The sequence below is a fragment of the Diabrotica undecimpunctata genome, chromosome 2, assembly GCF_040954645.1.
Source record: "Diabrotica undecimpunctata isolate CICGRU chromosome 2, icDiaUnde3, whole genome shotgun sequence".
In the NCBI taxonomy this organism is placed as follows: Eukaryota; Metazoa; Arthropoda; class Insecta; order Coleoptera; family Chrysomelidae; genus Diabrotica; species Diabrotica undecimpunctata.
In genome coordinates this window covers 67,988,760-68,002,413 of record NC_092804.1, presented here as the reverse complement: position 1 = coordinate 68,002,413, position 13,654 = coordinate 67,988,760, and the positions used below count along the sequence as shown (strand labels likewise).

The 13,654-nt window shown below is 33.4% G+C and overlaps 1 protein-coding gene across 1 annotated transcript in view; it reads left to right on the top strand.

The window, feature by feature from the left end:
* The window catches only part of LOC140433332 (uncharacterized), an 89,278-nt gene that overhangs the window by 70,741 nt on the left and 4,883 nt on the right, over nucleotides 1-13,654 (top strand). The window contains exon 3 of the mRNA XM_072521362.1: nucleotides 10,300-10,521. Within this exon, the coding sequence (XP_072377463.1) occupies nucleotides 10,300-10,521 (222 nt within the window). The remainder of the gene's footprint in view (nucleotides 1-10,299; nucleotides 10,522-13,654) is intronic.

Below are 13,654 nucleotides of genomic sequence, written 5' to 3'. Positions count from 1 at the left end.
GTATTTAAAAAAACTAATTACAAGGGGCCATCTTTACGAGCTCTAGCTCCCTTAGGAAGCATTTTCGGATTACGTGAATAGGGGTAAATTCTCTTAAAATTATCTGAGGAATCTCCGCTCTCCATTTGTCAGGAGAGTTTCTGGGCACCCATTTTATATTCAAAATCTGCTTTACTTCCTCATCACAACAATATAATATGTTATACAGGGTATTTACAAAGTTATAACCAATTTTCTATGAAAATCGTAACAAATTCAACTCCCTGTATAATTAAAAAGAAGCACTTTTTATTGATTGTTCATTGGTAGAACTAATTTTTCTTTTATCGAATACAGGGCGAGACAAAACGCAAGTACATTATTTTCTCAGTAATTTTAAATAGAACACTCTGTATTTTATATCACTATCGAAAAGTTCCTTTAGCATACTTTAATTTTTATTTGATATTCCCTATGTTTCAATTTATTAGTTTTTGAGATAAATATTTTTATTTTTCAAAGCATATTATTAATTAGGCGTCTAACTTTTACAATTTTTAAGTAAGCTATGACTGAATTGTCTAAAACTGACAGTTCATCATTACTCATCATACTCATGTAATCAATGTAATAAAAAACAGGAAAATAATTTATTATTCATCAATTTTACAAAAGAAAACACAAATACACAATACAGCAATTATGGAAAAATTAAAAACTACTTTTAATAAAATATTCTTAATATATAATTATATAAGGTGTTCAAAATTACATTTGACATTTATGCACGCATGAAAACGCTCATTGAACGAGTAACTTAGATTACGAAGCATTTGTACATTAACACTTCGAAATACATTTCTATTCTATCTTTCATCTCATCCCTTGTTGTGCGAGTTATTTTATAAACTTTATTCTTAACGTAAAAAAATGAGACTATCCTTCCAATCCATCTATCATGATCAATCCATATCTGTCATGCAAAAACCACATTTGTTCACGTGTACGAAGTGGAACGTCTTACAATAATAAGGGCAATTAATTTACTAAAACATCTAAATACATTTCACCATTTAGATTTTCTTTAAAAAAATATGGTCCCATAACATGGTTACCAACAATACCTCCCCAAAGGTTCAGTGACCATCTAGTTTGACTGTGTGAAACTATGTGGTATGGATTAGTTGTGGCATAATAATGAATGTTATACTTATTAGCAAACAAAAGTTTTTATGAAACGTAGTTTCATCTCCAAATAGTATCATTATCGAAGAAATCTCTCTATTGATTGATTTTATCTAAGGCCCATTTCGTTTTTTTTTTCTGTCACAGTACTTTTTGTTCATTCGTGTTTTTCATACATAACTGAACCATTGCGGTTAAACCGATCCTTCAATTTATCAAAGCTTGCTGTTATAGGCTGTCGCCTCTCAGGAAACCGTTCATGATAAATTCTTACTGATATAACGCATTTTTATTGCATTTACCCAATATCATAATATCTACCATATCATCAACAGTAAAATTCATCTTAACTATTTAGTAAGTTTATACACAAACAATTATGCTGAACAGTCAGTTTTAGACAAACCAGTAATGGCGTACTTAAAATTTGCAAAAATTTAGACACCTAATTAATAATTTGCTTTGAAAAATGAAAATATCTTAAAAACCAATACATTTAGACATAGGGAATATGAAATAAAAATTAAAGCACGGTAATGGAACTTTTCGATAGTGATATAAAATACAGGGTGTTCTATTTAAAATTACTGAGAAAATAACGTACTTGCGTTTTGACTCACTCTGTATTCGATATAAAGAAAATTAGCAACTACAATTATTTTTGAAATTTTCGCCAATCAATAAAAAAGTATGGCAGCAATAGATTATTGTTATTGTGCTTCTATTTAATTATACAGGGAGTTAAACTTGTTACGATTTTCAACCCATATGTTATACCCTGTATAACATAACAAAACTTTATATTGTTGTGAGGAGGAAGTGAAGAAGATTTTGAATATAAAATAAAATATAGGGTGTTCCATTTAAAAAAATACAAGTTTGATCTGTCACTACGTCATCGAACACCCTGTAAAATTTTAACTAATTTAGAATGTGAACCTCAAAGTTGCCTACAATTTTTGTTATTAACTTTTATTGCTATCTATTATTATAGCGGATCTTCTGAGTTTTATCACACTAACCAATCACCCCATATGTAGTTTTTCTACTTAAAGCTTGGTTATTCCTTTGGTCTTTATCCATTATATTTATATGTCCATACCATATGCGTTGTTTTTGACGCATATAACCAATAACACTTCTTTCTTGTTTTTCTTTATGAGGCCTCTTCGCTTAGGTTAGCAATATCATGTCGATCCGCACCTTCAATAATGCCCGCCGTCCTGAACAAGTCAACTGAATTACATCCAAACCAGGTTATCAAGTTGTAGAACCAACAAATACGTCTCCTTCTTCGACTTATTCTTCCTTGCATTTTTGCTTGCATTTTTACTTGAAGCATGTTATAAAGTTTGCCTCTCGTGACAAGTCTTAGATATTGTAATTTATATCTCAACGATACTTACGTTATGTCTGTCAAATAGCCAAACGAGTCAGGTGAATACCATTCATTTCACTGTGAAATGATCTAGTGGTCGATGGTACAAGCTCTGAACCTGGCCAGACAAACAAAAAGACTAACATTATATCTTTCTTGTCCTATCCCAAATCTTCTCAACACCTCAACATTCGTAACTAAATTTATCCGGTTTCTTTTCACTATTCTTTTGTTATTTAATGACCAAGCTTCAAGTCCGTAGAATAACATGGAGAACAAATAACATGTAAGCAGTTTTATTTTTAAAGTCATTGTGATGTCTCTGTTACGAGATACCCTTTTCATTTTCTTGAATTTTCCATTCTTTAACAAACATTCACCTTCGATACTAAATTAGATTCGCAGTCTGGACCATCAAAGAAAATGAAAAAACAATAGCTGGAAAACAATTTTTTAAATATATGATTATGCTCTATATTATCTCGCCTTAAAATTGTCAGTAAATTAGGCCTAATTCACTGGGGATAACAACTAAAAGAACACGCCTCCAAAATCTACCTCATAGGTAGTCGGGAAAAAGGTTGATATCTAATAATAAACTAATAATACCATAAGAATGTTAACAAAATAATAAATTATATAAATAAAAAAATATATAATAAAAAACTAAGCCTAATGGTTCGTTTTTATCGTATTCTTATGGGTATTCAAGAACCAGATCAACTTCGGAGTGCTGTGAAACCCAGAAAAATTAATGAAATTAAACGCATTTGTAGTGAAAATTATTCTTTGAAAACCCTCTATAATATTGCTCTGACGTCTTTTTATTGTACAATGACCAGAAAAAAAGTTATAAGACCCTAAAGAAAATTTGTTCTAAAAATAGGAATAAAATTTTAGACAATTAATGTGCTATAAATAATATCTAATAAAATTTTCTGTAGGGTTGCTAATTTACAAGATATAGCGCGAAAACACTTTGCCACCTTTTTCCAAGATGGCGCCGGGGGAGAATGGTGGCGACCAAACAAACTTGAACTTAAGCTTATACTAACCACCCCCACACATCAACAAATAAATTGTGTCCTCTCAAAAATGTAATCTTAATGTAACTTTTCAATGGACTAATGGGTCATTTATTAATCTTTATACCTGTTGTTAGTTCTTCTAAATCTTCGTTGATTATTTCTTCTATGTATATTTAAAAGTATATATATAACGCGTTTATTACAGCTGCCGCCGTGTCTCGCAACCTAGCTTCCAACGCTTGCGATCGTTCCAGTCATCTACTTGTAGACCCCTATCTTCCATTGCACCTTTTACTTCTTGTCTCCACGATCTTCTTGGTCTTTCCTTTTTCCTGCGGTTGGTGGGGATCCACTGTAACATTCGCTTTGGCCATCGTTGATCATTCATCCTTTCTACATGGCCATACCATTTCAGCCTTTTGCATTCTATAGTTTCCAGGACGTCAATGTCTATGCCCATACGCTCTCTGATTTCAGTATTCCTTACTCTATCTCTTCTAGTGAGTTGGCAACATCTTCTCCAATAATTCATTTCCATTGCTTTTATTTTGGATGCGTCATTTTTATTTATTACTCAAAGCTCTGAACCATATGTAGCAATGCTTTCTATGATACTTTTGTATATCCTAATTTTTGTGTTTCGGGTGATGTGGTTATTCCAAAGTATACTATTCAGTTGACGTATTGCTGAATTTCCTTGACCAATTCTAGTAGCTATTTCTTTTGTATTCCGACCATTGTTTGTAATGTTTACACCGAGATATTTATAGCTATCAGTATTTTGAATTTGTTTGCTTCCTAGTTCTAAGGGCTTTCCTTCACCTCCCACTACTACGTACTCTGTTTTTGATGGATTAATTGATAAGCCCCACTTAGTATATTCTTCATCTATTTTTCGTAACATGTAGTGGATATCATCTTGATCTTCTGCAAGTATTACTTGGTCATCAGCAAAATGCAAGCTGTACAGTGTATGGTCTCCAATTTTAACACCCATAGGTTCACATTTTCTTTTCCAAATATCCAAAACCCCCTCCAAATAAATCTTAAAGAGTGTAGGTGCAATGCAGCAGCCTTGGCGAAGTCCTTTGGTCACTTTTATCTTTTTTGTCACTTTTTGTCCAATCTTTATTACACTCGTCATATCATCGTACAACTCCCTTACAGCATTAATGTAAATCGGTGGAATATTCTTGTCTTCTAGCACCTGCCATAGCTTGGCTAATGGGACACTGTCATACGCTTTTTGAAGGTCAATAAATACCATGTGTGTCTCCATATTATGTTCCAAACGCTTTTCTATTGTTTCTTTTAGGCAGAACACATTGTCTATACAAGAACGACCAGTACGAAAGCCACTCTGATCTTCAGCGTCTTCCCAGCAATCTTCAATTCGGCTTTTAATTATCTTCCCGTAGACTCTACAGATTGAGTTAGTTACACTAAGCCCTCGGTAGTTCTTACAATCTTTTCTATCGCCTTTATTTTTGTATAGATTGCTGATATATGCAGTTTTCCATTCTGGGGGTTGCTCTTCTCCTCTCAATAATAAATTAAAAGTATAAGATAATAGCTGAAATAGTTTGTCAGGGCCATATTTAATCAGTTCAATGGGTACTCCTCCCGGTCCTGGAGCCTTTCCATTTTTCATAGATGGGCGTGTTTTTTAATTTCTTCTGGTGTTATTTCAGTTTCTTCGCGGTAGGAAATATTATATTTTTGGTAGCCAATATCTTGGAATTCTTGGAATATTTAAAAGTATAGGTTATAATACACAACCCTATCTGCCATATCGTTTAATTATTTATTCTGAAAACTTGTTTTCTTCTTTTACTATTATAGCTTTCTGGTTATATTAAAGATGGTTGATAATTCGAATATCTCTCATATCTAAGTTCAAATTTTCGAGGAGTTGTATAGAAAAGAGGGCTTCTCTCTTCCTCTTATATTCCTAGATCCAAACGGTGTTTCGTTAGTATTCCGTTCAGTTGTTTGATATATTCATAAATGTATGACTTTAAAAATTATTTTGAGTGTATGACTCATAAACCTGACTTTGCTATGATCTGGACATTCTTTTGCATTTTATTTTTAGGGCAATGCATTGAAGGTGTATGTTAACTAATCCTTAGTAATAATTTATATACAGTATATTGTGTTCTATCCTGCACACATAAATACACTCATATTGGAAAAAAGAAAACTGCGAAAGATATGGCAGCTCACTAGGCATCCAGAAGATAAAACAAATCTGAATAGAGCTTGCAGACTACTCAAAAGAAAACTGATCCAACATAAAGACAGTGGAATCAACAAATATTTAAAGAACCTCTCACCTGCAGATGATACAAACTATTCGCTGTGGAAACTAACAAAAAAACTTAAACACAACGAACAAATGAATATGCCAATCAGGAAACAAAATGGCACTTGGGCTAAAACTGACATAGATAAAGCATATACTTTTGCAAATCATCTATGCGAGGTATTTCAACCGCATCAGAGGGAAGTCTCAGTTGAAGAAGAACAAGCTATTCATGAAGTCGTAAATGCACCATATCAAATGGCTCCACCTATTAAACCTGTTAAGAAATCTGAAATCAAAGAAATAATTGATAATCTGGAAATTAAAAAGTCACCTGGATATGACTTAATATCTAGTTTAGTACTAAAAAATCTACCCAACGAAGGCGTAAGTTTAATTACTTATATATTTAATTCAATATTAAAAACAGGTTATTTTCCACTCCAATGGAAAGTTGCTCAAATTGTTCTGATTCCAAAACCTAATAAGGATCACACGGAAGTATCTTCATACCGTCCTATTAGCTTGTTGCCTATTATATCTAAAGTATTTGAACGGCTTTTTCTGAGAAGACTGGAGCTTATTTTATATGAAAGTAATGTTTTACCGAATTATCAGTTTGGGTTTAGGAAACAACATGGTACTATCGAACAAATTCATAAGGTGGTAAAGACTATCAGAAATTCGCTTGAACAAAAAAATTACTGTACTGCTGCATTTCTAGATGTCTCTCAAGCATTCGACAAAGTTTGGCATGTAGGTCTTATCTCCAAAATTAAATCTATATTTCCTCATCCCATAAGTTCACTTTTAAGATCCTACCTGACAGATCGATTCTTTCAAGTCAAAAGAGGTGGGGAAATCACTAACCTGTTTCCAATTTGTTCCGGAGTTCCACAAGGAAGCATACTAGGACCCACCCTCTACTTAATATTCACATCAGATCTCCCAACGACGACCAATATAACAATCGCTACATATGCCGATGACACAGTTATCATGGCTTCAAATTCTACAGCAACTGAAGCAGCCCAGGTATTACAAAATCACCTACTTAAACTAGAGAGCTGGCTTAAGCTGTGGCGAGTCCAAGTTAACAGTTTAAAATCAACACAAATAACGTTTACTTTAAAAAAAGGTGTCGCGCCACCAGTTTCTATAAACAACACTCCACTACCAGTTAATAACGTCGTTAAATACTTAGGAATCCATTTGGATAGCAAACTTAATTGGGGCATCCACATCTGGAAGAAACGCCTTCAACTCAGCTTAATCTACAGGAAAATGTATTGGTACATGAGTCGAAAATCAAATCTTAGCCTGGAGAACAAACTTCTGATATATAAATGTATTTTAAAACCGGTATGGCAATATGCAGCACAAATCTGGGGTACAGCAAGTAATACCAACATACAAAAACTTCAACGTTTCCAATCGAAAGTACTGCGCCAGATCTGTAATGCCCCTTGGTATATCACGAACCACAGATTACATCACGATTTACAGCTACAAACAGTTTGCGAAGCAATATCTGCTGTAAACTCTGTATACAAGAACAGACTATCCTGCCATCCAAATCCGCTGGCCACGGATCTGCTCAACATTTCACACGTAAGAAGATTAAAACGACCAGACCCTTTGGACCTCTAGTAAATCAGGAAAAATAGAACATAGTGTCATGGTGCGGTGAAATAAGTTTCTATTCAGGTGTTTTCTAAATCTTTCCTTAATTTGTGTTTTTGCCTTGTAATTCTCATATGTGTGTCAGTGATGTTTACCTGTATTAAACTCTGTTTGTTAAGTTCAAATTAGCTGATATATCATAGATTATATTTATGTTATCTTTTACCTGGGTGCTCGCCACTGGGCAGCTTCCCACTATGTTATTGTACATATATTATACATATTGCTTATTGTTTATAATGAGACAGATTGCAATAAACATTGGATGTTAAATTAAAAAAAAAAAGTATATTGTGTTGTTCATTTTCATGTTGTATTCATTTTATTATCTTTTATTATCTATTAAAAGAAAGATTCTGGAATGGCGACTAAGACAAGAGGCTTATCGAAGCAGAAGACGACCACCGACTAGATGGACGGATGATATTAATCGCATCCTTACAAAAATTGGATGCAAGAAGCTCAAGATAGAAATAGGTGGAAAATTTTACGGGAAATTTACGTTCAGCTGTGAAAAAATATAAACTAATTGGTGACTGAAATTTGATCAGGGTCTGCCACGTTGTTTTTTGTCAGTTTGATTGCAGTATTTCTGTTCTTAGGTATTATATAGGGACCATTTTCATTGCAACCTTAATATCTTGAATTATTTTTTTATTTTTATCTAACAGTAAATTACTCTTTTTTGTTTTGTTCGTACCTGTTACTTCTCTGATTTCCTTTTTGAAGATTAACATTATAATTTTTTGCTTCTAATTGCACTATTTGCATTTGCAATTAATGACGATAATTACAAACAGCAGCTAAACACAGAAATAAATAAAGCAGCTGAATGAAGCTGGAAAAGAGGTCCTACAACCATCTAAGGCTTTGGAGGAATTGCTTTAATCAATATTTATACCTCTACCAAAAAATAACAATCCCAGAACAAGTAATGACTGTAGACTGATAAGCCTTATGTGCCACATTTTAAAAATTGTTCAAAACAGAAAATACACGAAATATGTGTAGATGCAGATAGCAGATAGATGAAACGCAGTTTGGTTTCATAGGAGCCATGGGTACAAGAGAGGTATTATTTGCAATGTGGATCCTGTTTCAGAAATGTCGGAAGTATAACAAGAGTGCATATGTATGCTTGATAGACTTTCGCAACGCCTGTGATCGAGTAAAGCATATGAAACTAATAGACGAACAAAGAAACCTCAACTTAGGCAAAAAAAGCTGTATGAAATGGCACAGTGCAGTTTATGTAGAGTCCTGTTCGGTACGTATACTGCTCTTGATGTATTGGACTTTCAACTAACACACCATTCCTAATTTTTATATCAAGCAGATTTTCTAGAGTCTTCAGTACGAATAACATCAGACTTATCGGCCGCAAAGACTTAGCTTTTTCCTGCCTTTCCTCTTATCTGTATAAAAGCCATCCTTATGACCCTTCATGCTTTTGATATGTACTTAGTCCTAAGCTATCCTGTAGTATTATACATAATTTTTTGTACATATAATTTCCGTTCTGTAGAAGAATTAGATGAATCCCGTCCATCCCCGGTAATTTATATGACGCAAATGAGTATTGCCCATTTGATTTTGTCGTGGTTTACCACTTTTTTTGCCACCGTTTTCCCTATAACCGTAAGTCATAGTATACAATTAAGTCTGCTGCCATCTGCCTAGTGAGGTCAGCCTTTTTTAAGGCGTAGGGAAGTGCACCCTGAAAAGTTCTTTCAGGGTCTCTTCATCATTCTGAATGTATTGACCTGACTCTTTTGGTGTAAGGGGATACTTAACTGAGGGTCTTTTGACAGAACTTTATGGAGCCTTTGTGTGGTCTATTCTATCTCCTGGTCATGCCTTGTCTACGATTCTATTTTTGCCCTTTGCAATTCCTTATTATATTTAGTTAGAGCTATGCGATAATCGCTCCACTCACCTGATCTTGTGATGGAAAGAAATTTCTATCTCACTTTAATTTTTAAGTTTTTCATTACACCAGGGTACTTTCTGGTGGAATTGATTGGAGCCATCGAGGCCTCTTACAGTTTTAAAAATATTCCTTTCCAGGTCTGTAATACGCCTTAAAATAAACAGCACTCAATGTTTTGTAGGAGACTTCTTCGATCATGTACACTAGGATCTTTCGATTAAACAAGCAGTCTTCCGTCTTAAGATCTTGATTTTGTTTCCTTAAACGGGTCCTGAGAATTGCTTCATCAAGGTACTGAGATGAGGACCATTGGGAGCTTGGACATATTATTAGGATCGACTATATTTAAGTGTGCTTCCTCTCGCAGACCCTCCATAGTTTTTACCATCTCAGTAGTCCATTTTTGGTATACTTGTTAGCATAGTTTATTCAAGGATACCTGCGCTAAACAATATTTTATGGAACTTTACTTACAGTCCAGATCTTTCAACTAAATTATTTTTGTTTATTTTTTGTGTGTTAGTTTTATAATCCCTTTTGGAAGTAATATCACTGTAATTATATATATATATATATATATATATATATATATATATATATATATATATAAATATATATATATATATATATAAATATATATATATATATATATATATAGTTTTATAATTTTTAAACAAAACGTCATTAATTGTTTATTGATTTTTAAAATAATCAAATATTTTATTGAAACTATAAAATATTCCTAATTTGTTTGTTATTTTGTAACCATGTTCCAAAATTACTATCAGCATGTAAAATTTAATTGTTTTAGATGCTAGAATCATGGATCATCGTTGGTTGGTAAGGCCAGAAGGTGGACTCCACAACAGGGTCGTACAAGAATTTGTACAAGCTATTCAACGGGGAGATATCAGAACTATACAAACATTGTTAGATACTGGATATAATTTAAGGGCTTGTCAAGCTTTATATACATATTTATCTAGATTGGAAGATCCTCTAATTCCGTTACCTATACAATCTTTAGTTTTAGGTACGATGAGAATATGCTAAACGCAAATATCTAATATAATATATATTATATAATATCTATATAGAATATATATAATTTGTATATTCTATAGATTTATTAGTCCCTACTTATTATAGTCTGAAAAATCTTGGTATATGCTATGACTGTTCTATTTATGTACCTATAATATACTTATATAATGAACACTGATTCTGTTGAGTTCTAAAGAATATTAAGTTGTTAAGATTTTTAAGATGACTGATAAGGTTCGAGCCACTTGTTGGTTGTATTAAACTAGATTCTTAATAACAGTTTTCTAGCCGTACTGGATTTTTGTTGGAACAATTAATTGTATACTTATAGTTATGTGTTATTAAAATATATATTATCTGTGTTAATTGATTAGCTTGTTAAATTGGCGAAAGTTTTTTGATGGAATGTCTCTTCGTTCTAGAATCGATTATGTTGGAGTAAATTTTATTACGCCACCAAAAATTCCCATGGTGTTATTTTAATTGAGCATTAATTTCTGTAACCTCGCTTGTCTCAAAAATGAAACTGAAACTTACACTGGTAGTGTAAACTCGTCGTGACACACCCTGTATATATATATATATATATTATATATATATATATATATATATATATATATATATATATATATATATATATATATATAGGGGAGAGTTGCCCAAAATGGAGACACCATCACATTTTGTGACATAAAATGAAAATTTGTAATAAATAAAATAATTTTACACAATTATGTAGTTAAAGTGTGGCTTCAGGTACCACAAAACAGATATTGAGTATTTAACAAAAATTACGTAAGGACAGAAATATACATTTTTGAAACTGTGCAAATACCTCGTTTTTCGAGAAAGGGTGGGTAAAATGGGGTACATAGAAATATTAGGTTATTTTTTAATTAAACATGTAATGAAGTATTGAACATGATTATACAGTAGGTTCATTATGACAGTATGAACAGTATTAAAAAATAAAAATCAAACTATAAACAAAAATCGCATATAAAAGTGTCATCATCATCTTCACAGCTTGACCAAGCTTCATGTGCCCAGCCACCTCATTTGCAGCACCGAATCCAACCTTCCTAATCGAAAGAGTTTTTGTACAATTCGTTGCAAAAAATGCAAGCTTCTTCGTCTTCTTCTTCCTCGTCTTCATTAGAGGACGTATCAGAATCTTGAGCCTGACACTTTTTATTTTTACGCTTATTTTGGATAGACAAACCATTGTTTTGTTTCATTTTCTTGGGTAGTAGCAGGACTGGTTCTCTAGTTTTTCCTGTTCTTCGGCCTCTGTTCAGCCTTGTGTGGTGACGATATTAATATGACAATTTTACCTTTCCTCTTGTTACTATTCCTTTTTACACGCTTCTTTTCTTGGGGTGGGGGCATCAAAATTGTTGGTGAAAGCAGAAAAGCTGATTTGGGTGACGTAGACCCACCTTTTGAAGTAGAGGGCTCAGGAGAAGTTTCTTCTCCTGAGCAGAAACGTCGCTAGAAAGGCTCAGCAGAAACGTCGTTAGAAAGCACAGTTCCACTTAAAAAAGTAGAATGTTCTGTTCTATTGTTTGTGGTGTTGATAGTAGTGGCGCATAATATCTGCTGCTCAGAATTGTAGTTTGGTTGTTCTGTGGTATCTGACGGGGCAAACAGGTAATCAGGGAATAAATCTCTATTGAAAGGATATATTCCTGTTTTTTCAAATCCCTTCACTGCGGTTTGATAAAAGTTTGAAAACATAATAATATAACGTTATTTTCCCGAGCAAGATGAAGGAGTTCTAAACTTTTGGTATGGAAACTGTGACCATCAAGAATAAGCAGCACTGGTTTTTGTGGTCCGGGATTAGAAAACTCAATAAACTTTTTAAACCATACAATAAAGTTTTCTTTGGTAATACAACCAGTCTCATAATACACTGCAGATGACCCTGGTGGGGCACCATCCATTAAGAGCGGATTTGCTTTCTTACGGGGAAATACAAACATCCCTGGCCTAAAATTCCCTGCAGCATTCATACAGGTTTCTAAGGTCACCAGTACACCTCATTCTGCTGAGGACAAACAACCCACTTGCTTTTTACCATGCAGAGCAAGGATTCTGGAAGACTTGTTAGGTACAGTCAGAATGCCGGTCTCATCTACGTTGTAGATATCATTGGGTGATAAATTGTGTTGCGTATGTAAAGATTCAAGCAAATCAAAAAATTTCTTTACTGCTGCTCGATTAAAACCTTTTGCTCTTGCCAGTGAAGTTTTTTCAGGATTACGTAATGCTAATTGGGAGTGCCGCCTTAGAAAGCCATAAAGCCAATGTTTACCAGCCATTTTCTTATCTTCCTTAAACACGTGTGGAATGTGATTTTTAACGGCTAAATAGAAAGCTAGTTTTTTTAAATCTGTTAAGCTAAGGCCAAACAATCTTTCTTCTAAATATAAAATATAATCCACAAGTTCATTTTCTTGTGCTTCGAAAAACACAGTTTTAAATCTACCCAATCTTTTTTCTGCAGCTTCTTTCGAACTCAATCTTTTTTCTCGAGCTTCTTTTACTTTGCGCTCCAAAGTAGTTTGTGGAATAGCGTACAGCTTCGATGCTCCTCTGTAACCCATGTTGCCTTCTAACACTTCTTGAATGGCGGCCATCATACTTTCCTTGGACCAACTCTGTCTGTCGCTTTTTCTTGTATAACGACCTATGTTGAAATGTTAAAAAAAAAACATAATTATTTAGATAATTCAATGCATAAATGCTTACATAGACTCAGACTTTTTTCAATAATACCTTTATATTTAAATAATTTGTCAAAAGCAGTTCTACCTAGGTACCTAGTAAAATTATTTAATCGGCATTAAAATATTCCATAGTTTAAAATGGGAACGTCCCCGTTTTGAGCTACCCTTACCATCCCCATTTGACCCGTTTATACTTAATTAAAAAAAATATGGCGTATCGAAGCTAAAATGCTAAGATTTTTAAATGAGTATTATGTGAAAATGTAGCTTAAAGGCAACGGAAATAAAAGTATACTTACCGAAATTGATTATTTCAATGTACCTTGCTAACACCAACCAACAGTGCAGGTTGAAATCGTACACAAATCACAAAAAATCTTGGATCGACTG